This window comes from Caretta caretta, chromosome 16 (assembly GCF_965140235.1).
Source record: "Caretta caretta isolate rCarCar2 chromosome 16, rCarCar1.hap1, whole genome shotgun sequence".
Lineage (NCBI taxonomy): Eukaryota > Metazoa > Chordata > Testudines > Cheloniidae > Caretta > Caretta caretta.
The window spans coordinates 21,895,974-21,921,611 of NC_134221.1; the positions used below are offsets into that span (position 1 = coordinate 21,895,974).

General features: G+C 40.0%; 1 protein-coding gene across 2 annotated transcripts in view; it reads right to left on the reverse strand.

The window, feature by feature from the left end:
- TTLL11 (tubulin tyrosine ligase like 11) overlaps nt 1–23,917 on the reverse strand; it is a 116,814-nt gene extending 92,897 nt beyond the window's left edge. Inside the window, exons 1-3 of one of the 2 annotated variants that reach the window (XM_048823322.2) lie at nt 23,400–23,917; nt 3,395–3,491; nt 1,126–1,259 (exon numbers count right to left, since the gene is read on the reverse strand). In XM_048823322.2, the coding sequence (XP_048679279.2) occupies nt 1,126–1,259; nt 3,395–3,491; nt 23,400–23,765 (597 nt within the window). In that variant the 5' untranslated portion in view covers nt 23,766–23,917. The remainder of the gene's footprint in view (nt 1–1,125; nt 1,260–3,394; nt 3,492–23,399) is intronic. The other variant, XM_048823323.2, reaches the window with a different exon arrangement.
- Nucleotides 23,918–25,638: the final 1,721 nt, after the last annotated feature.

Here is a 25,638-nt window from a genome sequence, read left to right on the forward strand (position 1 = left end):
ACAAATCTGCTTTACATCGACAGCTGAGGATACTATATGAATCTTACTCATTTTTACTGTCATTAGTAAAGTGTCAGAAAGATGACCCAGCACATTGGAAGAGTACACGTTAGAAGATGATCATGAATTTAACTGGACTGCTGATAAAAAGTATCATATTAAAAAGTGACAGAGTGTAAAGGTCTAATAAAATCTATACCTTTTCCTGCTCACTTTTCCAAGCAGAGGATACTGTAGAATGCAAGAATGCACTGGGTGAGTCAGACAAGGTTAAAATAAAAACATACAATATTTTAAAATAGCAATAACAAAACAATAAATCGTTACACAAAAGCAAAAAAAAATTTTCTGGGTTTCATGAAAACCAAAACAGTTTTATTACATTTTGAACATTTAAACAAATCCTTCAAACACCAGTTAAACACAGAGGAATATGCAAGTATATACAAACACCAAACACATTAAGAGAGACTGCTTGGAAGGACTCATATAAAACACACAGGATATATTAAAAAGACTTCAGTGACAATGACACTGGTGGGATGTCACATTCCACAGAGTCCAGTCTCAGAACATTCTGCTACTCACTCTTTCTAAACTCAGTAAAATATGCTGGGGAAAGGAGTTTAAATTTCTGCTGTGTTTAACATTCAAATACCCTTTTTGGTGGTGAGGAGGAAGCAATGTTGTTTTGATATCAATTCTAGAGCATAACAAGTAAGAGCAGCTCAATTAAACTATGTCTGATCTGAGGCAAACTGAAAAGGGTGGATAGATTCCGTGGAATACAAATGTAGTTTTAAACAGTCTAACCAATATGGAAGTAAAGTAAGTGAAGAATGACATGGTCACAAATATCTTACTCGTTTCAGAGTAGCAGCCGTGTTAGTCTGTATTCACAAAAAGAAAAGGAGTACTTGTGACACCTTAGAGACTAACAAATTTATTTGAGCATAAGCTTTCGTGAGCTACAGCTCACTTCATTGGATGCATGCATGATGTAGCTCACGAAAGCTTATGCTCAAATAAATTTGCTAGTCTCTAAGGTGCCACAAGTACTCCTTTTCTTTTTGCAAATATCTTACTGGCAGCATTATTCAGAGAGTATGGAGAAAATTGATCTACCTCAGCAACAAAGAGGGGAAACTCTTCTGGCAGAATCCATGACTGGGGATAGAAGTTGTACTCTTCAGGAAATAGATCCTGCATTGTTCGCACTGCCCGACTCAGGGTAATTTTACGCACCATTTCTGTCATGCCTGGAGAAAATAAAGAAGTATTTGGAAGTGTTCAAGATTATTCACTTAGGCTTTGCTCTGAGCAGCAAAGTAAAGTAAGCCTGTGTGTTGTTACTTACCATATGTTTATGTGCTCTGGCCGTTGTTTCCAATAGATAACTAAATATTTGAAGCTACAAGTGATACTGAGTGATTTGTAGCTTTTTACTTGGGTATTTATTTATACTGCACCATATCACATGGTTTGGGAAAGCTTTAAGGTAGTTGCCCAAATATAAATGGGAATAAAGGAAGGAGAATTTTTGTCGAAACATTAACTGACTCTTTGCTCCAGTCTGGAATTTTTAACTTATTTTGCCAGTGTTGCAGAGAAGGAACAGGAGACATCAATTGCTTCAGACAATTAGAATTGTTCCTTCCTAAACAATTAACCCTTATTTAAACAATTACAGTTTCACATAAAACAACTGTGAGGTCTAGTCTTTCAATGGCCCAATTCTGCCAAGAGCTTTCAAATCTCATGGAAGTAAATGGGAGTTGGAAATGTTGAATACCTCACAGGAGGTGCTTAGCAGATCATGGGATCAGGCTCCATTAACATTCCTGGGAGTTAAAAGTGCCTTGTGAAGGGACTTCAGGATCTCGCTAACCTGTTTTTGTCAATTCTGCATCCTTCTTGCTCACCACATGGGAAGCAGGGTACAGCTAGGGTAAATATCATACACATGGCATGAGATTTAAACAACCAGAAAACTACAGAGCTATACCAGTGTAGGTGTATTGTCCACTTTTGTCTATATTTTTGTTCACAATCAGACAAAACTCAGTAAGTGGAGCAAAAAGTTCTATATATGGGGTTTCTTACTCACACAGCATACTAACAGTAGCAATATATCTGAAGTGAAGGACTTATATAAGTCAGTACCTAAGCTCTTAATTCTTATTCAGTGGGATCTATGCTGGAATTGAATGAGAAATAACGGATCTTAAAAAAGTAGAATAGTCATAATAAGATGAGAGTTGACATGAACTCTTCAATATTAAAAAATCCATTTAAGGAACTGTGCTTTGAGATTTTCCCAGAAACAAGCCAGAGCTCAATACAAAATAGATTTTTTTTTTTTTTTAGTAGAAACAAATCCTCTAGGAAATAGCATTTTTACTGATGTTACAAGACACACAAGAATTGTTTAAATTATTTTAATTTAATTACAACCTAAAGATCAAGTTTCTCTGAATTAATGTTCTATATATGTACTGTTCCTTAGTGTCCCATTATACTCTCAATCCATAAAGAGCTTGAGTTACCCATTCTGGTATTCATACTATGTCTTAACTAAATCTCTAATTATTATTGATTCATAAAACATGCCCAATAACATGAGTCAGAGTGATCCAGTTTGAACATCTTTTTTCAATATAAAACTACTCACAAATGAAGAATATGGTATACTGTGAATCAAAGTATCTACTGATGAACACAATAGGAAATTTGCCATTAATTTCAATTGGACCATGATTTGATCTGATAGATTTTTATCTGGGCAATAGTTGAGCTCTGGGGTCCACTCCCAACATAAGAAGCCATGAAGCCCGTTTTCATTTCATATTTATCTTCTGGTTAATGAAGGCTTTCAGTAGCATCCAAAACGCTCTTTCACTTTACTTAATTACTGGTTAATTTTAGCATCCCTTTTACTTGATCAAAGCCTCAGGATCCAAATCCAGTGTACTTTATGCGACTTCTACCCCTTATCATGATTGCATCTAAGAATTTAGATATTTGATAACTGCAGAAAGCTATCAACAGGAGAGTGCAAAAGACTGAACACAATCTAGACAAAAGGTCCAAGGAAGATTCAAGATAACAAAAGATGGCACCATTTGTTTAAGGCTTTGTTATTCCAACTGTAATCATCACTACGCAAGCACCAAACACTCTCCTTGATGGTGAAACAGATAATCAGCCATTTACTTGCATCAGGATGAGAACACCAGACTTTTGATCAAAATAAGATGAAACCTTTCCTATTTTTCAGAGCGTTACAAGTGGTAACTGCCCAGCATATTACCAACAAGGTGGGTGAATGATTCAGAAACAGCATGAAAAACAGTTTAAAAAACATTTCTTTAACTTCAAGCACAAGATTAATTACCTGGAAACTTGTTGACTTGACCTGAGAATATGTCATTATCATGAAATGATACCCCATGCCAATAGATATCACAGGGCAAGCGTCGACCAAATGGAAACTGGAAAAAAGATACAATACAGATTTTGAAAGAGATTGGCTACATGTACAAGTTTCTTACCTTTGTAAAAGTTCAAATAAAATATAAGCCCTTCAAAGAACAGCATTCTGGACATCAGTAAAGTCCACGCTTTATATCTAGTGCCCAACTTTAATGGGAAGAGCTTATTGTAAGATATCAAAGTTGAGGCCTCTGCTAGTGTGTGAATTAAAAGCTATTTTTAAAAAAAATTATTCAACTTTCTTTCTCTCATTAAATACGAGAGAAAGATGTGGGCTTCTTTGCCACTACTCTTTTGTAAATAATTATTGTTAAAATTTAATTTACTAACTTAACTCTGGACACACACAAATTAATAATAATTTAAATTAGCAGTATTTAAAGTATTACTTTTTCCAAAATTTGACTGCAGCTTTTCAACCAAACTGAATCATATGTTTGAGCTCAGGCTCAAAACTTAAAACTGAGTGTTCAGAACAGGATGTTTAAATTTAAACACAGTCGCTTTACATGGTTTTAAAACTCCTCATTGGAAACCAGGAAAAAAAATCAAACTGCATAGGAGCATGGGGTTGGGGGAGCAGTGATGCACAGATAGGTCTTGTCTCCTGTAACATTCCTCCACGCCCCCTGGGGGCTGTGAAGGGGGAGCAAGAAGCATCACTTTTCCAACCTGGGCTGTGAGGCGAGCATCAGAAACTGCTGCTCTCCTACCCTGCCCTTACGCAGGGAGCCCTGACATCCCTCCTCACCCCCCCACAGCCCTCTAGGGGTGCATGGAGAAGCAATGTTCAAGGGGGGCAGCGAGCAGCAATGCCAGCTGCTCCATGCATCCAGGTCTGTTACCCCACATGGACGCAGGAGGGGAGTGCAAGAGTTAGGGGCGCAGGAGCAAAGTGCAGGGGTTAGGGACACAGGAGGGAGGTGCAGGGATTAGGGGTGAAGGGGGCACAGTGCAGAAATTAGGGGTGTAGGAGGGGGTGCATGGGTTGGGGCAAAGGGGGCACAGGGCAGAGGTTAGGGGCAAAGGGAGGGATGGGGAGCCTATGGATCCCACAGAGGCCAGTGACAATGGGGGGGCACCACACCCACAGGGGTCAGGGATGCCAAAATACAAGTTCGCCCAGGGTGCCATTTTCCCTAAGGCCGTCCCTGTTACCAGATTTTAAATAAATAACACATATTTCTAAAGTACAAAGTGAGGAAGATGTACTATACTTTTCAGTATCAACCAGGTGCCAACTATAATTTATATACTTAGGGGCTTACCAAATTCATGGCTGTGAAAAACATGTTATGGACCATGAAATAAGCCCTCCACCATGAAATCTCGTTATTGGAGAGGAGAAGAAGGGGCAGGGCTGAGGTCACCCCATCTGGGGGCTCCTACGGTTCCCCGGGCTCCAGCTGCTAGTCCCCGGGCTGGACAGGGACGGGATTTACTCTTCCCCTGAACAGCCACTCTCAGTGGGAGACCAGACCCACTTGTGGGTACCTTCCCCCCACCGCAGGAATCTCTGTGGCAGCAGTTGGGCTCTGAAGGCAGCACAGAAGTGAGGGTGGCAATCCTGCAAACTACCCCCCCCACACACACACACACACACCAGCTTTGTGACCTCTCCAGATCCCTCTTTTGGGTTGGGAACCCCACCATTACAACACCATGAAATTTCAAATGTAAACCTCTGAAAATGTGAAATTGACTAATTTTCAAATCCAGTGGCCATGAAATTGACCAAAATGGACCTAAATTTGGTAGAATTATATTTATAAAAGTTGCTCATTTTATTAGTAGCAAATGGACAGCTTTTTAGCTCTGTGATAGGAGGTACATAAAGAATGAATGAGAAATCCATATTTGTCATTTTCTTCTGGATATTAGTATTATTTTTTAAAGAAAAGAAAAATAATAACGGAAGTTAAACAAACAAACAAGCAAGCTTGCAAACAGACCAATCATAGGTGAAATGTTTATTTGAATTTATCAACTGGAGCAGAGAAATTATCCCTACAGCATTAGCCACTCACACATGTGAAAAGGTAATTCTGCCATAATTACATATACCGCACTTTTGCTTCCTATTATCAAAAGATAGGTCATTCAAAAAATTAAGCAGTGAATTAAAACAGTGTAAAGCCTCTCAACCTCAACCAGTCAACCCTAGCAGGAAAGGCTATATTCATGAGGTCAATTTCCCAAATACACAATATGTAACCCATAAATCAAAATGTTGTTTGGTCAAAATGTACACACTAATTTTCTCTAAATCGCTCCTCTAGGGCTATTCTCTTGACAAATGGATTACACAGTCATTCCTACCTATCCAAAATCAACATCTTTTCCTCCTGTGAATCTGTGTAGGTGCATTAATTAAATGTGTCATATAGAGAATTATTTGCAAGAAGATATTGTACTAGGAGATTAAATCACTTCAAGACAAACAAGTTATACTTCCGCTTCCAGTCATAACACTTTTAGGATCCTATCCTGTGAAATTTTAGCATCCTCAATTAAGCAATTTAACTATTAAAAACAAACTCTAGCAGCACATTGAGCCCTTACTAAACTCAATATACACTACAGCAATTTCTCTGGCTGTTTATGGTTAAGTTCAATTTCCCTCCATGAAAGAAATCCTTATTAGCCCTGACTTATTTTAGACAAAAGAAAGAAAATTTTAAAAAAAAGTTAGAAACTTTTCATGAATCTGTTCCTTTATTTGCAACTTTAGTTAAAATTTCAGTTTATTTAGTAAATAACTTTGAAAAAATAATCAAAACACTAATTCCTTTCTCCACTTCCTAATTCATAGGAGTAACATGCACAACATAACAGAGCTAGAAAGCTCTGGTCTCATTTCATTATTATTCAGGCTGCAAAGAGGAAAAAAAAATGTGTTTTTGTATGTGTGAAAATTAATTCTGTTAGGCTCTGAAAGACAATCAGTGGCCTTAAACCTTCTCTCCACAGGTATATTCAGAATAGAAATTCTTTGCTGGTTCTCAGACTGCCCTTCCCACTAAAAACTTGAACAATTTATTTATTTATTAAATGAAATTGAAATGAAGTGAAAAAAATTTGCATTTATATAGCACCTTTCATCTACAGAGGATATCGAAGAACTTTACAAACACTGCACAGAAACCATTTCACAATGGATGAAGTGTAAGCACCTCAGGGCTGGAACATGGCTGCATTTTGCACCAGAATGTTACTCAACAGTTTGAAGGTGAAAGGGACTTCCCCACTCTGAGCAAATCAAGTGAGTATTTACGCAAATAAAATTCTGGATTTACCCAAAAGCAGGTCTAACACCCTGACTCTTCTGAAATGCCACAGGTTCTTCAGTGTCTAAACCAGGGGTAGGCAACCTATGGCACGTGTGCCGAAGGCGGCATGCACGCTGATTGTCAGTGGCACTCACACTGCCCGGGTCCAGGCCACCGGTCCAGGGGCCTCTGCATTTTAATTTAATTTTAAATAAAGCTTCTTAAACATTTTAAAAACCTTATTTACTTTACATACAACAACAGTTTAGTTATATATTATAGACTTATAGAAAGAGACCTTCTAAAAATGTTAAAATGTGTTACTGGCACGCGAAACCTTAAATTAGAGTGAATGAATGAAGACTCGGCACACCACTTCTGAAAGTTTGCTGACCCCTGGCTCCAAACCATGATTTAAACTTCAGAATATAGTTTATAAACAAACAGGTCAGCACCTTGGGCCTACTCTGGCAGCTAAACCCATTTTAAATCATCCCGTTGAGGAGTCTCTCTATGTTTTAATGGCTCTTTTTTCATGCCCACCTGATGCAGAGGGAAAAGGGGACATTATTATGGCATCCCTTGTACCCTAATAATACCCAGACCTATGGTTAGCTGGTATAAGCAGCCTCAGGTCTCTAATTTATGCCAGGCACTGGGCAGAAGCACAACAGCCACAGGATTTGGGGACCATAAAAATAGCTAAAGCCACCTTTCTCCCTTTCTTCGCAGTCTTGTGCTGAGATGACAAGAGAATCTGGTCCCTGGAGCTTTCAGTACAAAACAACTTTGAGGCTGTGCCTGTAAACAATTAATCTTAACTCTTCAAGCCATTTATTTAATGCCCTCCAAGTCTGAACAAAACAGATCTTCGTCTGAACAAAACCAGAAGAGAGAGCATAAAATGAACAGATTTGTTTTCACAACTCTGACCCAATTAATAATCAATCAATCACAGTCAAACTGCTCTGACAAGGCTTTTCTAGCTCTTGATAGGAAGCCATTAATTTAAACTGTGTCCCGCGGGTCACATCAGTCTGTTCCATCATGTTACGGACAAGCTAAGTGACTCTTGGCTTCTTGTCAGCTTTTACTACCATAGAATTTCAAACTGTTTCTCTGCTGCTGTGCCTCTACTGAATAGATAGATAAATGGAGCATTTAATGCTAGGACATTTGAGGTCTCAGCCACATACTTCTTCCATTTTCCTGTTTGTGTCTAGTGAAAGGTTAATCTACTGAGACACAAATAAATTCAAGGTGCAAGCTTAATTTATGCCCATTATTTTATTTGGCACATCATGTCCATTTCAAGAATCTGACACACTAAGTCAGATAGTCCACTCTAGAGGCATTAATACCTGCTTCAGTGGTATGCACATTACAATTCTGCAGTGCATGTTGTGAGCTCCACACCTGTGCATCAGCCAAGACACAGCTCTTGCTGTTGTAATTTTATTCAAAATTCCCACACCTGAAAGTTATATTGTTTTCCTATTTGTTGCTTTTGATAGCAGAATTTGAACCTGTCAATTACCCTCCTCAGAATCTTTCCCATCTTCTTGATATACCAATGTTAGCATATATATGCATTCTCTACTCAGCTTTAATGTTATTGTTCTCTATGGTATATTTAAACAATTTAGCTTCATTTACTCAACCAACTTTGACCAAGCTGATTGTCAGTCACAGCTGAAAATGGTAGACAGGGCCCTCTTTGATTACTAGCTAACAAGGCAATCACATTATCTCTCACAGATCATATTTGCATGGCCCATCACCACTGTTCCCTCTAAGCTGTGCCCACACACACAGATCCTAAACCCCGCGCACATTGCAAAACACTGCACACACAAAAATTTGCACAGAAGACATTTTTTGCGCACACGGCCAGTCAAAAATTAGAGGGAACGTTGCCCATCACTGCAAGTTAAAGCAAAGCACTTCACCCTTGGTTTTCAGTCATCTTCCTAACTACAGAATTTCAAATAATTCCTCTGCCCTTTTTTATTACTTCATATACCAGAATGTCCCAGGATATTAGAGAGACAAGGTGGGTGAGATAATATATTTTATTGAACCAACTTCTGCTGCTGAAAGAGACAAACTTTCAAGCTTATGCAGAGCTTACCTCACCTATCTTGTTTCTGTCCAACATAATGATCTTCTGGAAAGCACTGAAGAGTAAAAGTTATTCCCAAACAAAATGTTTATGTAAAAAAAAAAAGTTATAATGTGAAGGTTGATAGTGTTTCAGTGAAGTCCAGCTAACCTTCCTCTGCTATACCGCACTGAGACACAGTAGCATCCTGGTCTCTGAGGTTGCTACAGTACTGGGAAGACTGCAGATGTAATTAAAGTCAATTAACCCATTTCGGTACTGACACTTGGGTGGCAGTTATTGGACTAATGAGGCAATTGGCTCAGTATTGTAATTGGGAGGATATATATTTGGGAGGAAAAGGAAGTAAAAGGGACTTAGAGGATGAGCATGGGAGAAGAGAGGAGAGGAGAGGAGAGGAAGCTGTGTGGCAATCACCTCCTGCTATATACCTGTGGTTCTTTATGTTTTAAAACTGAAGATTAAATGCACACATGGTGAAAGAAAACATCTTGCACAGATTTGTAGCTAGGAGACCACAAGAAAAGGCTAGGCAGCAGTACTCACACAGCAGGTGAAGAGATGCCTTGTGACAGGCACCCGAAAAGTTATACTTTCTTTATAAAAACTCGACACAGCTTTGTGGAAAAAAATTAAATGACAAAATATTAACAGTTAAAGGATCCAGTTAGTTCCACACTGCCATACAATCATTCACTAATACCCCCAACCAATTTCCAACACCCACCCAAATTAAACAGTCACCATATTTGTTCTGTAACAGAAATATGATGTTGAATGCATACGGATTACTGTTATATGTTGTTTATTAAATGTATAGTTAAGACTTTGAAAGAAATATAGTCCCAGGGGACACTATAGCAATATTCAATAATTCTCATCATGTAGTATGTTGGAGTAGAGAATTACATTTCATTAATAGAATTGGAATATCAATCTGGTGTTATGAAATGCAATTGATTATATGGTGATGTATTTGGAGAGAAGTTAGGATTAGAGTTTAAAGACAGGCTTATAATGAAAAGCTTACTTCAACCTTAACTATGGAGCAGCAGCACAGGAATGGGCTAGTTCCTTATATCCGCATTTGAGATATGAGATGAAAATGAGATGAAATGAGATGAAAAACAGGGACTATACTGACATTCAGCATGACAAGTCAAGTTATCCCTGCTACAAAACAATTCTTTCTAAAATAAGAACAGGAAGAAGTCAGTGCAGCCTTCCAACATGTAACAGCAAGAGAACACACAAAGGGACGAACTAGTCTCTAATGTAAGGACCTCCATGGGTTATACAAGGGGTGAATTTAGCCCAACAGCAATATCAGCCTAGTCATCTTTTGTGATATGTAGGATACATATAAGGGGCAGGGATAGTGAAGCTATAACACAGGATGCAAGAGTTTCAGAAAGTGTCTTTTTTATTTTTTTAGACAATAAAAACAAAGTTAAGCTTATTTTGAATATAACCCCCACGGACATGGTACACTAGTTCTAGATGTTCTTACATTAGTCACTGCTCTGTGTTCTTGGCAGTTATATCATTACTGTCCTTGTTAGATCCAGATGTGCTTTATTGTATAGGAGCTCTTCCCAACATTCACATCTGTCTGCAACTGGCCCTCAACATTCTAGAGAAGCAGGTAGGTGCTATGCTACCAGAGCTGTTGCGATGCACCTCTCCAATGCAGGCTGTAATACTTGGTGCTTTGAACTTTATTTTTCTTTCCCAAGTTCCTCAGAACTTATTTGTTTCACAATGGCATTTAATCCAATTTGCCAGACTTACCAAGCACTATTTAGGGGAGAGGAAAGTATTGTCTTCATTTTATTCCTGAAAACCCAGTTCTAGGATGCCTATCTGGTAACCTAACAGGCAGCAGACATCCCAGATAGATCCTAGTTCTTCCCAGCTCACAGTAATGAAGACAAGAAAGGACCTTGGGGCTGCTGGACAATCAAAAAAAATCAGATATCTCCATCTGTGTATGGTCACATTGATAAAAGCCACAACAATACTCTAAGCCAAGTTAACAAAAGTGGTAGTTACATAACAGCCTGGTTACCTAATTCCCTACAAAAATGGGATAGACAGGGGTGGGGTGGGGGAAAGAGTACCCATACACCCTCTTATTAGAAGATAAACCCTTATTCAGACACAGAAGTTTTTAACAGGTAGAGTAAAACCCCCAACCAAAGTCAGGCATACACAGCCTGTCATTCTTCCTTTGTCCTTCCTTGGCCTCCACCCACATCTCTCCCAAGGCAGCAGAACCTTACACAGCTGAAGATCCACCTGGGCTTGTCTACACACACAATTTGCACTGGTTTATACTAGAGGTGCAATGTTGCACCGATTTAGCTATCATTGCAACCTTGTATGCAGATGCTCTTAACATACTTTAAACAACAAAGGCAAGCTACATTCGCACACAAAGTTACAGTGGGTTAGCTAAACTGGTGCAACATTATCGGTGCCTCAGAAACTATTATTACAAAATAATCAGAAAGGTAATTTACTGCTCAGACTGTGTTCCTCCTACAAGAACTGACAAAGAAGCCTATAACAGAAATGGGAGTGCAAGAAAATTCTGTTCTTTGGGCCACAAGGGAGAATACCATCTGCAACACACGAAATACAACTTTAGCTTTGGTAGATATAAGAAAGGAGTTATTTGACTTTAGAATATATTTGCTTTAGAATATATTCATTTGTTCTAACACATACAGCTATTGAGATCTTAAACTTAGTTTTATCTTCCCTTTAAGAAAAGCATTTCAACTCACCTTTAAATCTACATCAAACATCTAACAGAAAATATATTTGGAGAAGACTGAGAATGATTGACAGAGATGTCTGTGAAAGAAATCCTTATAATTTCAGCCAGAGGAGATAATAATCTTTCTTGAAATATCCTTGCAGAAGTGGAAAATTAATTTCTAAAATTCCAAATGAAAAATCTCTTACAAAGATGTGAACTTAGGGGTCAGTATGGGCACACTGTCTATGTTTTTTCTAATTCTCACTGTTTTAAAAGCACCCCTTATTGTTTAGGCTTCTATTCCTTCTCTCATGTTAAATCCAGGATAATGTGGGTTTCCTAATAAAATTCATAGAAAACTTCATAGCATTGGGCTGATGCAGTTTAGCTGTTTGTATCATGGTGCAGCAATATTGCTGAAACAAAGCCATTCTGAAATGCCGCTGTAACTATGGCAACCAGTGTTCAGAATGTAAGAATCCAACCAGAAGTAGCATATATCACACTGTAATATTGCTTACTATTAGGAATGGAAATTACCAGTAAGTGGATGCCTACTTTATGAGAACAGAGTCTAGCAGTGCCTCCTGCCAGTCATGTAAGCAAACACAAGTCAACCTGAATCAAATATTATAAATAGGAGCAAAATAAAAGGATGGAATAGGCTAGTTAAAAAATATGTATAAAGGAGGGAGTAAAAGGTAGGGACGGGAGAGAAGGGGACATAAGAAGTTAAAGCTCAAAATCTGACAAACCTAAAAAGGTATTTAATCTGGAGCAGGAGAAGGGGAAAACCTCCAAATCATTAGCTTTAAATATATAATTTTTACTCTTATTGCCCAGAAGTTTTAAGAAGTTGCATTTTTTTTTCTTTGGGTTTTTTTTTCCTGGTGGTTTTTTTTTTTTTTAAATGATGGTGTGGGTGGCTGCAGGGCTCCCACAAGAAACAGTTTGTGGTCCCTCTGCTGGGTCTGTAATAGAAGCTGAACACTATTCCCAGAGCTGTACCTGCGTCAGTGATACAAGTTTAGGAAGAAGGTGGCGGTACTATTGTCAATATCTCATATGCATAGTGTAGCCTTGCTTAAAAGTAATTTGTTTCTTGGATCATTAGAGTTTAGTGTTGCTCATTTTATTTTCTGTTCCATATTTCTTGTCTTTTCTAACCCATACACATGTATCAGCTAAACAATAGATTTCACTTTCTTCACTCTCCTCCATTGTACCAAAACAGAATATTCAGCTCTTATTAGTATAAAATCTTAATTTACATTTTTCTTGTTCCTTCTTTATATAATATATGCTTATTATTTCATAAGAGGAATCAAATTCAAATCTGATGGTATGACACCAGACTTTGAAGGTGAAAATATATGTTCAGCATTTAGTATTCAATATACAACAATTCTAACGAAATAAAATCATTCCAGAATTCCATTGTAACAATGGTAGCATACATTCAATGTACTTCAACTGAAATACTACTATAATTGGAGGAAAATGTGTCCCTGGAGTATGCATTTACAGTACAGAACTCCCTTCCCAACATCCTTATGGAGAAACTAGTCCTTTGTGTCCTATACTCAGTCAGAATACAAATGGTAAGCCAGTTCAAAGTGATTAAACACCTCCAAGTGCTTTGTAATGGAATTTAAAATGGGATTTTTTTTTGTAATCAGTACTACCATTTTATTTTCCTTTTAAGTGTCTATTTTCCTGGCCTTAGAGACAGTGTGTGATGAGCTCCCACTAATGTTAAAGTGAGCTTCAAAGCCACATGAGAGCATTAAAAGAGAGAGAGACTCTCTCCCAAACTAGCCAAAAGCAGCATGTGTTTGGGGATTTATCAAATAGCCACAACTGGCCCTACCATAAAATGAAGCCTTTAAAACATGTAGGAAATATCATGGTATTTTTAGTTTGAAATTTCTTACTCATGAAGAACAGCACTATTTAAAAGTTGTTGGAACTTTGTAAAGAAAAATAAATTGTCATATAAGAGAAAGATGGAAAATGAGTGACTAATTTACAACAAATAGTCTTTCTGAATACAGAAATCACAGTATAGACTACACCACATACTGGATACGTGCATTTCTCTGGTGGCCGCCCACTGTCTAATCAGCATCTGAAAATGCACAGCCCTACAGCAAACAAATAAACAAAACTGAATCAAAGACGTCAGTCTAGAATTCTGTAGATTAATTAAAAAGAAAAGGAGTACTTGTGGCACCTTAGAGACTAACCAATTTATTTGAGCATGAGCTTTCGTGAGCTACAGCTCACTTCATCAGATGTATACCGTGGAAAGCTGTAGCTCACGAAAGCTCATGCTCAAATAAATTGGTTAGTCTCTAAGGTGCCACAAGTACTCCTTTTCTTTTTGCGAATACAGACTAACACGGCTGTTCCTCTGAAACCTGTAGATTAATTAATTATCCAGCAAAGGAAGACAAAGCATTCAGCAAACAGCAATTCTTTCTGAATTAGGTGAATGTTGCTGAAAATAAAAACAGCCTCTGAAGCTTCAAAAGACTGAGCAGAAGCAGAATACATCGAACAGGATCCCTCAACATGTGTTAAAGCATTGTATTTTATACCTAGTAGTATATATTAATAATTATGCACACTTTCTGTAAGGTCCTGGCCTCTAAAACTTTCACCACTCTCTCTAGTCTTAATATTGTACTAAAATTAGTGGCTCTCAAAGAAAATAATATGATATCATTTGTGGAAGTCTCTAGCTTTAGGTTCTCTCAATGTTTATTAGGCTTGGCACCCTTGCACTTGGCTCCCGAAGGCTAGCAGTGTTGTGGAGTTTCATACGAAGGCCATGTCTACCTAGAGACCTTATAGTGGAACAGCTGTACCGATGTAAGATCTCTTGTGTAGCCACTCTATGCCGACAGAAGAACAACATAATTAACATGTCTCCTGTCAACATAATTAAACCATCCCCAATGAGCAGCAGGAGCTTTCCCGCTGACATAGAATTGTGCACACTACCACTTAGGCTGGAAAAATGTATATCACACAAGGCTGTGGTTTTTCACTCCCCTGAGCAACATAACTTTTGCTGACATAAGTGGTAGCGTAGACATGGTGTAATGTTAGTTAAGATATGTGAAAAGTCTTACATGACTAATCCCCGCACAGCCAGTGATGCTGACAGCTTGTGAAGGAAGAGTCATTCTCCTCCTGCCTCTGGCAGAGGACAGAGAAATGAAGCCATGTTGGAGGATTGCTGAGGCAGTTAGAAGGGGTAAAATGCTGTGGGGACCTTTATAGGCAGCCCCAAGCAATTAAAAGAAATGCAGAAATCAGACAGATACCAAATGACACAAAAAGATAAGAAAGAAATAACAGAAGAATTGTCATCTGGAGCAGCCCAATGGCTCCTCCTATTGGCAAATTCCATAAGCAAACTTTTTTTTAAAATCAATTCATCTTTAATCTACTTGCTAAACACTCCCTTGTAAACACTGATGACAACACAAACATCAGATGTCAAAACAGGCCAAAAAACATTTTGCTACATTTCTCTGTATTGTTTTTAGATGTTAGTAGCAGCATTATTTAAAGGAAGTGAAAATACCTCCTAAAGAAGTGAATCCGCTGGGAGAAGAAGGGGGAGAAAACGAGGTTTGTTTGGGACGGGATGGGGGGGTTCTTTTTTAAACAGATTCAGAAATAAAAAGTCTCCAGAAAATCAAACTTTTTACATTTTCAAAATTAATCTGTGATGGTAAAGGTAACAATCCTGCATAAAACATTTATTTATATATGGAAGTATAAATTAACAGAGCTTCAATAAGTGAAGAGTCTATTTTTCTACAGGTGTTTTATTAATGTAAAATGCAGTGCTTCAGTGTTTTTGTATGACATTCGTTGTTTCCAGTTATAAATACAAAGTATTGCTTTTAGATTCCTATTCTCATTAGAAGCCTTTAATATTACTACATGAATGACAAATTAATATTTATATTTCAGAAAGATATTGTGCTTGATTCTCCATGGTCCTGTACTCTGCGTAGTTATTTACATCAGTGTAAAGTGGATATAAATTGCTACCCAATTTGCTCTGGTGTAAATGGTGCAGGGTAACAGAGAATTGGGCCTATTGTTTACCACCGACGTTTCAGACATCAACAATAAAGCTGCCCATTAAGTTAGGTTAGACATGTCAGCTATTTTCAATATAATGATCTTATATTGAAGTAGCTCCTTTGATCCCAAAGGATTCTAAAGCACTTTAAAAGCTATCTATAGAAATCACTTCACTCACTACTGAGTTATAGCCACCTCTAGGATGAAACATGGTAACTGGCACATACAAGCAACAGTACAGAAAAGTTTAGGACCAGAAGTGACGAATGCTGCAACCAACAGCAACTGCAGGAGCCAGAAAAAAGTACTCAAAAGTGGAATTTAAAGAGGATTCTTGGAGGTCTGAAGGCTACATGCCTGCTCCTTCGGCATCCCCTCTCCCCCTCATCCCCTCCCCACCTTTGCCTTCCCCCTCTGGAAATCAATACAGGAGACTCTGAAAGCACTGCAATGGTTTATGTAAGTGATTACTGAAAACACAGCACAATATATGCTGTTCAATACAGGTAAACCTAATTTTACAAAGTTCTCAGAGACATCCAAACCCTTCATAAAAAACTGGGGGCTTTGATAATCAGGAGATTTGTACTACAAAGCTGTGAAGCCCAAAAGCTGTGAAGCTCTTAAGAAAGCAAGTTTTCAAGTCTCCAGAGCACTTACGTGTAAGGATGCAGCAACTACCATGCTGCAACTGGTACAGCAAGGTGTAGTAACCAGTGTACTAGCTGGAGCTTCAGCCCAGTGCAGAAGACTAGCAAGGACTCGTAACAGAACTATGTGCCCAATGGAAAGTGTGGTAGTACAATGGCCAATGAATACTTTGGTGTCTTTGTCAGGGCCACCACCCAGGAGCCAGAAGGCAACCGTCCTGGGCTGTCCCATAAAATGAACTGTTCAACAGCAAGTCACTCTTGATAAAAGCAGCAAGAGAGGCATGTCTGACTGATGCCTGATACAGCCATAGAGAAGGGATGCAGGAGCCACTGCAGGGAAGATGTTCAGTGAATAGATCACAGAGACAATATGAGGAGCCTGGATTTGCTAAGGAATTTGGAGGACTTCAAAAGATCAGAAGAATGTTCAGGGTAACAAAAACAGGGAACACAGAGAGGGAGGTTGCAAGAAAACAGGAGAGCAGTGGTCAAAGAAAGGAATCAGGGAGGGAGAAGGGCCAGAACCATATGGTGGGGCTACAAGAGGTCAGGTCAGAAAGGAGCTCTAATCCCATCTTGCCCCAAGCACTATGAATCCTTCTAGAACCCATGCAAGTCAGTGAATCAGCATTGCCATCCCTATTTAATAAACTGCTTTCGATCAAAGTTACTTTAGTTTTCTTTGCTCAGATTTGTCTGTTTATCCTCATGTTTATTTTATCATTACTCCTGCCTTTATACAGACAGTGCTAGCGCTTAGCTAAATGGACAGATAACTCACCTACTTTCACTATAGCCTCTGTGAACGCTTCTAAACGCTTGGCTGAAATGCTCTTGGGTAAGTAACTCTTACAGCAACACTCAGTGAACAACATATCCTTGAACCAAAACTCTTTGGAGGACAATTTTTCCTCTCTCCATTGGCGACAGTCTACTACTGTCAAAAAAGCTCTACTACTTCAAGCATTTGTCCTCTATATCACATAATGTGGCAGACCTAAAAATTGCTTATAAATGAAGAAAAAACTGCCAGGAATTGAGTGTAAGTGGAGAGTGTCATACTGCAGAAGGTATATATAGGTCACAGTGAATGGTATTTGCCACTAATTAGCAAAAATGGCAAATCTTTTGGATAGTAAAAGATTACTACTAATGCAAAGTAAGTGTTGCAAAAATAAGGTTTCCTATCTTGCAGTTGTAAACACTTTTGTCTCTTTAACATGCACTTGCTATTACACCAGAGACATTAGACCACTACTTTGTATTACACTCCATTTCTCTTTAAGGAGAAATGTCACCATCAAGATGGACCAAGAACAGAGCACTAGAAAGTTTCTTCATGGCTGATTACACAAGAGAGCAGAAACACATATGCTACACCCATTTCTTACAGAAACTGACAGTTCATGCTTAAGGTAAAACCTAACACTGCTATTAACAGCTGTCCCTTAATTCTGTATACTTTATAAAGTTCCATTAAATATAGTGCAATCAATACTAAAGTCAGTGAAGTAATATTCATGTCAGTATAGTAAAAGTAACTCAGGAGTTAATGAACGATTTTCACTATGCTATGGACCAGATTTTAAACTGCCCAGCAACTGCCTGAAAAAGAACAAGTCCTCAAAGACATTCAGTGAACATCATTGCATATTTAGAGGATAGAATCTGGCCCTTAATGAGGTAACAGTTAGGCCTAACCTACATATGCTATTTAAAAGCCCCTCTCCCCCCCAAAAAAACTGGTTTGCTAAGCCAGTTGTTATTATAGCAGCTGCTTGCCAGTTGCTCCAGTTCAGGTAGCAAGCAGTTTCTTGTCATAAACCTCATTTTCAGCTTCCCTAAAACCAAAGAAACTTCCATGCAATTTCACAGGCAGCATCTTGTTGTTAGATTTTGGGGAGGAGAAAATTTGGTGGAAATCAAGACATGAATTTCACAAGCTTGAATTTTTTTCTTATTTCAGCATTTTCCTGAAGTTTCTTTGCCATCCCATATCTGACAAGTAAAGACACTGTACTTATACAAATGCATTTTCATAATTTTAAATCTCCACTAGGTGTTGGGAAAGGCAATTTGCGTGTTCCCTCTGCAAGCAGGCAAGGGAATCTGACCTATTCTGTCTATTCAGTGACAGTGTAGAATAATGATAGTATGGTATGAGTGACCAGAGCGCAGCCTGAGTATATGGTCCCTATGAGTACATAAGATTCAGCCGCTGCTCAAAGGGAAAAAGGTGCTTTAATCTGGGACCTAAGAGGAAGCAAAAGGCTTAAAAAAATAACCCCCTGGTCAGATGCCACAGCAACATGAAACTGCCTCCTATTTTGAATAACTATCCTGCTCAGACACCCTGTTCACCTTCACCAGACCTGAAGAGCTCTGTGAAGCTCAAAAGCTTATCCCTTTCACCTACAAGAGTTGGTCCAATAAAAGAGATATTACCTCAACTACCTTGTCTCTCTCTTTATGGTATATCATGTCATTTAAACTACCTGATAACCAGGGTTCCTAGTTTTCCATGATAAAAAAACAAAATTCTCCAATAAAAAACATAAAAATCCAAGTTTTTCCACAATTAAAATGAAATGCTGAACTTTAGTTTCCCTAGCCACAGTATATATATATATTTTATTGATATATTTACAATTTTCAAGATGACAGCCTAAGCCCCACCCATTCTCTGAATTTTTGATTATCTGACCTGGCCCCGGTCCCAATTAGATCAGATAACTGGGGTTCCACTGTAGATGTTTTTATTTTTTCACAAAATGTAAAAACTAAAGATTCTCTGTAAAAACACAAATTCTGCATTTTTCCACGTTCTTCTGCGGCAAATGGATTTCTAGGATCCCTGCCGATGACTGAATATTTTTGGTATTCAGATAAACGAAAAAACTAGAAGGGCTTGTTTTAAAATAGCAGACTTGGCATGTATGTCCTGGATAAGGTTGATGGTGGGGATGGGTGTGTTATCAAAATCTATTCCAATCCAGTCTTTAACTTGGGGATTACGCATATTTTAATGAAATGCTGTCCCTGATCGTTCTCAGATAAGGTCCACTCCCTTCAGTCACACAATAGTTGGCATTCTAAGGCTATGGCTACACTACACTGCGTCGCTAGAGCACTGTTAGGGCAGATGCTCAGCTTTACTCCAGCCCCTGCAAGTGGCGGTCGCTCTGTCAGTGGGAGAAGCTCTCCCACCTACACAGCGCTATCCACACCGGTGCTTAGGTTAGTGTAACTTAGGTCACTCAGGGAGTGTCTTATTCCCACCTCTGAGTGACATAATTTATACCGACATAGCCTAAACTGTCACCACTATTCCTCATTCAACCCCCTCTTCTACCTGAAATGTTGTGTTTGTCACACATTAAAATTTGTTCACATTTTTGGGGCATACATGGTAAGAAATGAAGTGTTTCTATCACTTTAAGGGAGGACCCATCCTTTTATTGTGATAAAGTTCCTACGGCAGAAACTTAAGATCACAAACACCTCCAGCTAATCTACTAAATGTTTAACATCTTTGTCTTTCTATCTGAGCTTTAGGCTCATAAATTTCAGTCACTCATGCAGAGGTAACAGAATCTGAGAGAGAAAGCAAAATTTTATAAGTATACCGTTCAAAACAGGCACAGATCATCTTTGATGAACTAGAGAAAAGACATGGTCTCACTTGAATATATCTAACCCTCTTTACTATAGTGGGTTGCAAACCTATACAAATTTATTATGAGGACTTGTTTGGGCAGAATGAATTATGACTGACTGTAAGTGGTATAGCCAAATGCCTTATGAGTCACTATTTTGGTTGAAAAGCCATTACTAAGAAAAATGGAAAAGAGGTCAGAGGGAGAAGCAAGGCAGACTAAATGAAAAATATTGACTGAATTAATGGTTGGAGGAGAAAGGATATTTGTTTATTGTCTCCATCAATAAAGATTAAGCAAAGCCAAAGTGATTGTGACTGTGGGATAAAGAGCTGGAAGAAGAATGCTGAAAATACAATGTACTTGTTCAAGAGGAGAACAATAGAGTGCGCATAGTTCCGTTTCTGGAACAGAATACATAATACTGAGCAATTTGGGGAATCAGATGCTCAAAACAGGTCAAACATATGAGAAATAAATTTAGTCCTGTGGATTACATTTATAATCAGCTAAGTTTATCAGTTAATTTTAATATTTATCAGACTTTCAGAAGCACTCATTACAATAATATGTGGATAAGTCTTGTATAAACTTTAACTCTTCAGCTGACAAATTAAATGGTAGAACACTGCTGTTCTGCACTTTACCTACAAAAAGACTGGAGAGAAGCTGCAGGTGGACACTCAACAGGTGCATCTACATATCAGTGTAACTAGGAGCAATTCTATCAAGTTATAATTTCACACCATTGGTTTTGTTCCTATTTTGTAGTGTGCACATAAGAAGATGATTTGAGCTTTTATGTAAGGGAAGATTGACTTTCTGCAACAAGATTTAAAAAATAAAAGGCTAAAATACAATATATTCTGTTTCCATAATGTTTTAAGTATATACATATCAAATAATAGGAAACAGGAGCAGGGATGTATTTAAAAATACTGTATGAAATTCATCTTGGTTTACAAACTCTGTTGTCCAGTGCCATGAGTCAAACCTAATAATAATGAAAGAAGTTTCCAGCATCCACTGAGGAGACCGTTTTCTTTTTCCCCCAATCAACTTCACATGATGGATCAGTGAATTGGTGTTTGTAATCTATCACTGCACGTATAATATATGGGCTGAAATCCTGGCTCTGCAGACAGTCAATCCAAAACTCCCACTGATTTCAGCAGTGCTACAATTTCACCTACAGACCCCATCACTGCAGTGCCAGAAAGTCCATGTGGTTCAACATGAACACGACAGGATTTTGTTCATACTTTAAGATGAGTGCATCATCTACTTCCCATTGCAAAAAATCAAATTCTGAATCTGCAAATACTGAACATTTTTTCTAATTACTGTTATCATACATACTAATTAGAATACAACTACAGCCATGATTATATTACAGTGTTGCTAAATATAAAAGCAGACACTGAAACTGTTGGCAGTCATAACAAATCTATGCAATGCAATGTTACCTTAAAGAAATGCACAGAATAAGAGTTAATGAAGAAATACTTCTCAGTTTTCAATTTATAAGTAACTCACACAAAAAAATGAGGAAAAGTAAAGTTATCAGAAGTGTTCAGTCCTATTCTACCTAATAGGACACTACGCAATGTCATTACTTGATAATTAATGCTACAATACAACTGTGTATTGTATTGTTAGACAGTTAGACCTACAACTGTCTAACAATACAATACACAAGCACAAGGCAAAAGTTAGACTGCAGAAAACAACTGATTCTAATGTTATATACACACATTATTAGAGTAAGTAATATCCAAGTTCTTCATGGCAGGGAATGTGTCTGTCTTTGTGTTGTAGGGCATTCTGAATATTATAAATGAACAGGAGAGTCAGATTTACTCTGGACCAATTCTCCAGAAAATAGTTTTTGGGGTTACAAATGTCCAGTTCTGTTTGGTGTAGTGGACTGGATTGTATTCCTCAGATCTATACCGGGAGGGCCTCCTCCATGCAAAGTTCTCTCCCTCCCACCTGGAAGAGGCGGCAGCTACCTTCATGGAGCTATGGGATCATCTGTGGGATGAAGGGGAGGAGGGCATCAGGGAGAAGCTGGCATATCAAAGACAGCAATGAAGCGGGGAAGATGTGCCATGTAACATTCCCTCCCCCCTCAAACTCTGTAGGACTCCAGGTGAAAAGATAATGCATTCCCAGGCCTTATTACAACTCTGTGCCCCCAACCACACTATAGAGATCCTTGGGGAAGTGGCCAGCTACAAGAGACCTAACAGCACAGCTCCATGGAGCCTTGAAGCCACTGCAGGTGAGAAGTCTTTAGAGTCTGAGAACTGTTTAACATTTTGCAATTGGGGAATATTTCTGAAATATTTCAGTGTTTCTCATGTGAAGTTTTAAATATTATCTTTATTCTGTCCCCTATACAAACCTTTCAAGGAATTTCCTATCCTTTTCAGGTTTAGTTATTTTAAAAAGCCAAAGACAGTTATTTTGCTAAACTGTTTAACATTGTCATTTTGCTATTAGTACAAAATGTTCTTTATCCTGATTTCAAGCTCACCTGTATCTGAATTTACTTTTACAACATAACAGAGGATTTGCCATATCAGATGAGATTTCTGGTCCATCAAGGCCCCATTTTCTATCAGTGGTGGTGACCTATATTTAACATTTCTTTGGGGAGGAAAACAAAATGCTCCAGGCAATTGTTTCCTTCTTGCCCCTTACCATGATCAATTTAACTCATGAAGCACGAAATCCAATTACCCTATTTTAGCATGCATAACTACAGACGGTATTAACGGTCACAAAATTACCAAGTCCTTTTAAAATCCAGCCACGTGATCTGACATATAATTGTACAATACAAGAAACGTCAAGACAGCAGCCAGAAGAGTCCAAATGGAAGGTAACCTTTGCTACTGAGCCCGCTGCTGCACAAGCGCCATCCCTGGACTGGATTACAGAACGACCGGGGGGAAATGGGGTGGTCGAGACAGCTACTGGAGCACAGCAAGAGACTCTGGAGCAGGGCTTAGGGAGCACTACGGGCCTAGCAGAGATCCGGGGGCTGACCGAGGAATGCGGGAGCGGGCAAGTGGAGTTTTGAGAGAAGGAAAGAGGCCGGGCGAAGGGTGCCGCGCAGAGAGGAGTCCCGGGGGCTCGGAGGGGCCCACCAGGGCTATGGGGGAGCACAGAGCTCGGGGAAGGAGCACGACTGGAGATCGGGGGCGCGGGGAGAAAGAGCCGCTAGGGAGCCCGTGCCCTGGGGTGCGGTGCCCCGCCAAGGGCCAGCCAGGCAGGTCTGCGGGGAGGAGGCGCTGGGGAAGGCCCGTGGAGTGGGAGCGGGTCCCTTACCTCTTTCCAGCGGAGCTGCCGCAAGCTGATCTTCAGCGCCTCCAGCGAGGTCTTGGCCTTGGAGCTGTCCACGGTGACATGGGCCCGCCGGGCGGGCCGGCCCCCCTCCTCCCCGGCACGGCGGGTCGAGCCCCGCTTGCCCCGGCTCCCCTTCCCGGCACCGCACCGCTTGGCCTGACCCTTCGAGCCCGGGCCGCCGGGCCGGCTGCCCTGAGCAACCGGGGCCAGCGGGGGGACCCCTTCGGCCTCCTGCTGGGGCGCCGGGGCGGCCTCGCTCGGCTCCGGCTCCTCGGCGGGGGGGGCCGGGGACCCTGGCGGCTCCTGGGCCGGGGAGCAACTCTCGGGCTCGATCCCGGGCGGCTCCATTACCAGGCGGCACCACGCCCCGGGGCCCCTCCAGCCGCTGTCATCGCCGCGTCCCTCCGGGCGGCGCCGGTTGCCATGATCGCTCAGAGGGTTGGCAACGGCCGAGACGGGGAGCGTAAAGGGCCAATCAACGTCAAAGGCAATCTCGCCTCCCAGCCCCCCCCTCCCCTGGGGAAATCATAGATGCGAGGGGCGGGGCGTCTCCCCGTGGCTATGGGCACGTGACTGTGGGTCAGTCCGCCATCTTTGCAATGGGCAGAAAGCTGTTCACCTCGAGGGCTGAAGCTATGATGGAGGCCATTTTGGAAGTAGGAGGCAAGCTCTGAGATAATAGACCTGAAGCTATCAAGGTAGCCATCTTGGAAGTGGGAAAAAAGAAAAGGACTGCAGCTCCCCCGCCCCCCCTTGACCTGAGTGCCAAACCCTAAGGAATCCCTCCTGTGGGGAATGTGTTTTGGGGATAGGGGAAGAAGGGCGAATTGGTTAAACCACAATAACAGTGGGATATGTAATGTACTGTAATGTATGTAAGCTTCTTAAGGGGCAAGCTGCTCTTGCTTACAGCTTGGAATCCCCAGGTGTTCCAGTCACAGGCTAAAAATCCCTTTAGCCTGCGTCCAGCCATTCTCCCAGTTCAGGCTTTGTTCCTCAGGTGCTTCCAGGAGTCTTCTTGTGTGGGGAGCAAAGAACACCTGATGATGTCACTGCCTTATATAGCTTTTGCATATGGCAGGAACCCTTTGTTTCCAAGCTTGGTTCCCAGACCAGTCTGTGGAAAAACAGTGACATCCCAAGATGGAGTCTAGAGACATGTGGTCTCGTCACATGTCCTTGCAGAGTCATAGCACCCATTACTGGAGGCTGTCTGTAATGTTCTCAGGAAGGCTCCCCAGGTAGGAGATAAGCTTCTCCTAAGGGCCCATTCCCCATTCACTGTCTGGAATGAAAGCAACTTGCCTAGTGGGTATTCCAGAGGTGTAACTACATTTGAAATGCAGAGACATAGTCAATATTAATAACTTCAGATACAAAAAAATGATACATGCATGCAAGTAGGATAATCATATTCAGTAAATCATAACCTTTTCAGTGACATGTCACATGACTTATCTTGCATAAAATACATCATAACTATGTCATAATCATATCATAATAATATGACTGAAGAATATGGGCTGCAGTGTCACAGAAGGCTTTCGTGGGAGGACTTACTGTGGGCAATGTTCGGCATGGTGTGCAGGGATTGAGGCCTGCAAATTAATCCTTTTACGATTAGCAGGGAGCAAATGCATCCTCCCCCTAGCAAATGTTGTAGAAGTTACCCTGTGTAGGGATCTTTGTCTCTCTCCTTTGCAGTGAACAGTTTCAGTGAAGGGAGGAATGACTTCCCCACAAAAATCCCAGGCCAGCCAAGGAAAATTCACCCTTAGACGAGGATTATCAAATCTCTGTCTTTAGTTTCAGGATACATTTTAAAAATCTAGTACAGCCCAGCAGATGTACAGTCTGACCTCCCCCTTTCCCAACCCTCCTGCCCAGTCTGGCTTTTACAGCTGGGCTATGTGGAATAGGAGAGGTAGATGGGAAGAGTAAAGTGGTGTGATTTCTTATTAGCCACTCTAGTTTAGGCTTGACAAGATTCATCACAGGCACAGTTCCACTAGTCCAAAGCCAGTACAATGTTCTGCAGCAGTGCCTTAGGCTCTTCATCTTCATGGTGAATTTCCTTTCCCTTTCTCTGAAATGACTCGTCCTGAGATTAGAAGTGTGCACTGGAATAACAACATCTCCTTGGAGTCAGACATGTCCTTTGTTTGCCTAAAAATAATAATTCAAAAAGGGGCAAAATTAGAGAGCAGCACAGGAAGCCGCC